Source organism: Micromesistius poutassou (assembly GCF_964030765.1).
Source record: "Micromesistius poutassou genome assembly, contig: SCAFFOLD_6833, whole genome shotgun sequence".
NCBI lineage: Eukaryota > Metazoa > Chordata > Actinopteri > Gadiformes > Gadidae > Micromesistius > Micromesistius poutassou.
Window position 1 is genome coordinate 2,501 of NW_028180443.1, and position 3,238 is coordinate 5,738.

Genomic DNA, 3,238 nt, shown 5'->3' on the forward strand with positions numbered 1-3,238 from the left:
CATCCATCGTCTGTCTACCAGTCCGTGTGCATGCATGCGTGTGTGTGTATCTAGCTCCGTCTGTTTCTGCCTGTGTATCTGTGTGTGTGTGTGTGTGTGTGTGTGTGTGTGTGTGTGTGTGTGTGTGTGTGTGTGTATGTGTGTGTGTGTGTGTGTGTGTGTGTATGCGCAGGTGTGTGCGTGTGTGTAGTCCACCCACCAAACCAGGCCTGCTGCTCCCCCTGCACCTCGATGGCCAGGCCGAAGTCGGCCAGCTTCACCGCCGCATTCTTACACTTACTGGCCAGCAACAGGTTCTCTGGCTGGACCGTGAGAAAGGACACACCACCGTCATCACCTTCACCAGCACAAACACCAGTCCCACCTCCACCAGCACCACCCCCACCCCCACCACCAGCACCACCCCCACCACCACCCCCACCCCCACCACCACCGGGGCAAAGGTTTATACACTCAACCCTGTACCGGTGGAGGAACAACAGGGCATACGTCCATCACAGACCTCTAGAGCTACTGCGCATTCCTCCAAGGGATCCACATCCAAGATTTATATTCAGACTTCGATTTTGCATGTTTTTAACCAAAGTGACTTACAATTGAGGCTGGGTACAATCGAAATTGGAGCAGCTAAATAAAGAATGTAAAGTGCTGTGAGACGAAGTTTCTAAAAGCAATAACCCCTGGACAGAGTGCAGAGTAGCTGTAGGAATCAGTTAGTCTCATGGAGTTACCAGTGAGAGGTGGTGGGGGGGGGGGGGGGCACAAAGAGGTCACCATGGTAACCCCTCACAGGTCCCCATGGTGACATCAGTGGGGTATGTCATCCCAGATCAGATTAGTTCAAACGAGAATTGATTCAGAACGTTCGGCGTAAGATGTCTGAGTCAGTATTTGAATCAATCCATTGTATTTTTAACATAATAGAGTAATCATCATAATCTCAGTAACAATAGTGGACATGATGTCATCATGCAGGCATAACCCAGCAGATGGGCCCGGTATTAAAACAGATGTGTGATGCGGTATGATTTCTCGGAGTGACAGTACAGTTGTCTCTGTTAACCGCAGGGGGTTCAATAATGCAGGGACAATAGTGATTAACAATCCATTATTTATAGATGCAGAGCTGGCGACATCTTGATATGGTATTGAAAAACACGCCATAGAAGAGGCATGTGGGAGAAAGGAGTTCTGGGAATAATTGATACATTTTTGATGTAAGTTATCGAGTTATAACAATGCAATCATCAAAGGTTGTGCGACTTGACATCCGAGTTATCCAAATCAATACCACAATGCATGCACAAACTCAAGGGAACATTGATGGCCTGCACACACACATGCACGCGCACAGCACACACACATCGACGCACACACTCGCACACAGGCGCGCATGCACATACACGTGCACAGAAAGATGCAAACATGCTTGGTTGAATTGAGCAGCCAGAGTTTTATAAAGATTCTGGAATTAGGCAAAAGTGAAACAATTTTGAATACAATATTCATAACAGATATGATTCAAACACACAACAACACAATATGCCTCACACACTCACAGGAACACACACACACACACACACACACCAAACACGCACACACACACACACACACACACACACACACACACACACACACACACACACACACACACACACACACACACAAACACCCACATCTACGGAGACACACACACGCTCAGACACACACACGCCCCCACACACACACACACACACGACTGACCTTGAGGTCTCTATGCACCACCCCCATCTGGTGACAGTGGAGCACAGCTTCCAGTATCTGCTGGATGCAGTGACTGCATGCAAACAGCAGGGGGAGCGGGTTAATCTGAGCACAGTCTGCCGCCGCCGTCAGATTCATGCAAAGGAATGCAGCAGAAGTGTCTAATAAGTCCATTCACATATCGAAACACGCGCGCACCCACACACGCAGGCACGCACGCACGCAAGGCGCACAGACAGACGCATGTGTCGGCCTACAGTTCAAACAAGGGATTTGGAATCTGGGGCTTTAATATTAGCTCCAGCAGAGCAGAATGCGGCTGTTTGCACCGCATGTACTTTTAACGTGAGCAGTGTGCTCTGTAATGTGTTATTGTGTTTTCATTACTTTTTGGGCTTTAGGTGTCATACCAGCCTTTCAGGATTTCAAGAATCCGTCTCAGCGTTCTCTCCCTTCTCTACAAATAGCTCCTTTCCTGTCACTGTCCTCCTGTCACGCTCGTCTCTTTCTTATCTTTCTCTCCCCCTCTCTCTCTCCCTCTGGTTTCTCTCTCCCACTCTCTATACTAACAATGCTCTGGTTAAAATACAGCCGTATGGAACAGCAGTCAGCGTTCGCATGGAGATGTCAGCGTTGCAAAGTTTTGTGCGCATCCCAAAAAAAGTAAAGGTACGAAAAAAATCGAACAGCGGACCCGCAAGCACAGGCACAGCAGGGTGTGTTTGGTTCAATGCACAGGCAAACCCAAAGCATAGCAGTCGTGTAAAACCTCGACGGTGTGAGAGACACGCGTGCACGCACATACACGCACGCACGCACGCACACTCACACACACACACACCTTGAGGTCCCTGTGCACTATGTCATGTTGGTGAGTGTAACACACACTGTCTAGAATCTGATGGATACAATGACTGTGGAGACAAAACAACAGGGGAGGGGGTGTAAAGAGAAGGCAGAGGGAGGGTTAGAGGCAACGGTATTCATAGGGAAATTATGGATGGAAGGTTGATTTTCGGGATTTTTAATGGCCTGACCAAGTTCTTGATTCAGTGTTGATGCAAGATAGACAATGCATTCCTCCTCAAGTCGGGTCGTGTTTCAACGTGTTAAATCCTAAGTGCCATTATCATCGTTAATTCCAACTGATAGCAGACCGCATCCGCTTGGAGTGTCACATAAACACAACGCAGCTCCATTTGGGATGTTACTCTGAATTGCATCAACGAACCACAAAAGATGTCTACCGCTAAGGTTCTGGGATGTGCAAACAAAGTGCATAAAAACGAGGGGGAAATGAAAGTCCCATTAAAGACACCACGATGAGGAAAAAATCCCACTTTCACGGTTTGGCAATCAAACAAAGTTGCAAAGGAAAAAAAATGCATTTGTTATTAGGCCTTCCTCTCCATCTACGGACGCTTGAACCAAGCATTGAAGCGTTGAGACATGCTTGACACTCTCTGCAGTACACAAACAGGACTAACACACACGG

The 3,238-nt window shown here is 47.9% G+C and overlaps 1 protein-coding gene across 1 annotated transcript in view; it reads right to left on the reverse strand.

Moving 5' to 3' along the window:
* LOC311370795 (calcium/calmodulin-dependent protein kinase type II subunit beta-like) overlaps window positions 1–1,881 on the reverse strand; it is a gene marked incomplete at both ends in the record, with an annotated part of 4,378 nt that extends 2,497 nt beyond the window's left edge. The window contains 2 exons of the mRNA XM_084489102.1: window positions 200–302; window positions 1,744–1,881. Of these exons, the coding sequence (XP_084345228.1) occupies window positions 200–302; window positions 1,744–1,881 (241 nt within the window). The remainder of the gene's footprint in view (window positions 1–199; window positions 303–1,743) is intronic.
* Window positions 1,882–3,238: the final 1,357 nt, after the last annotated feature.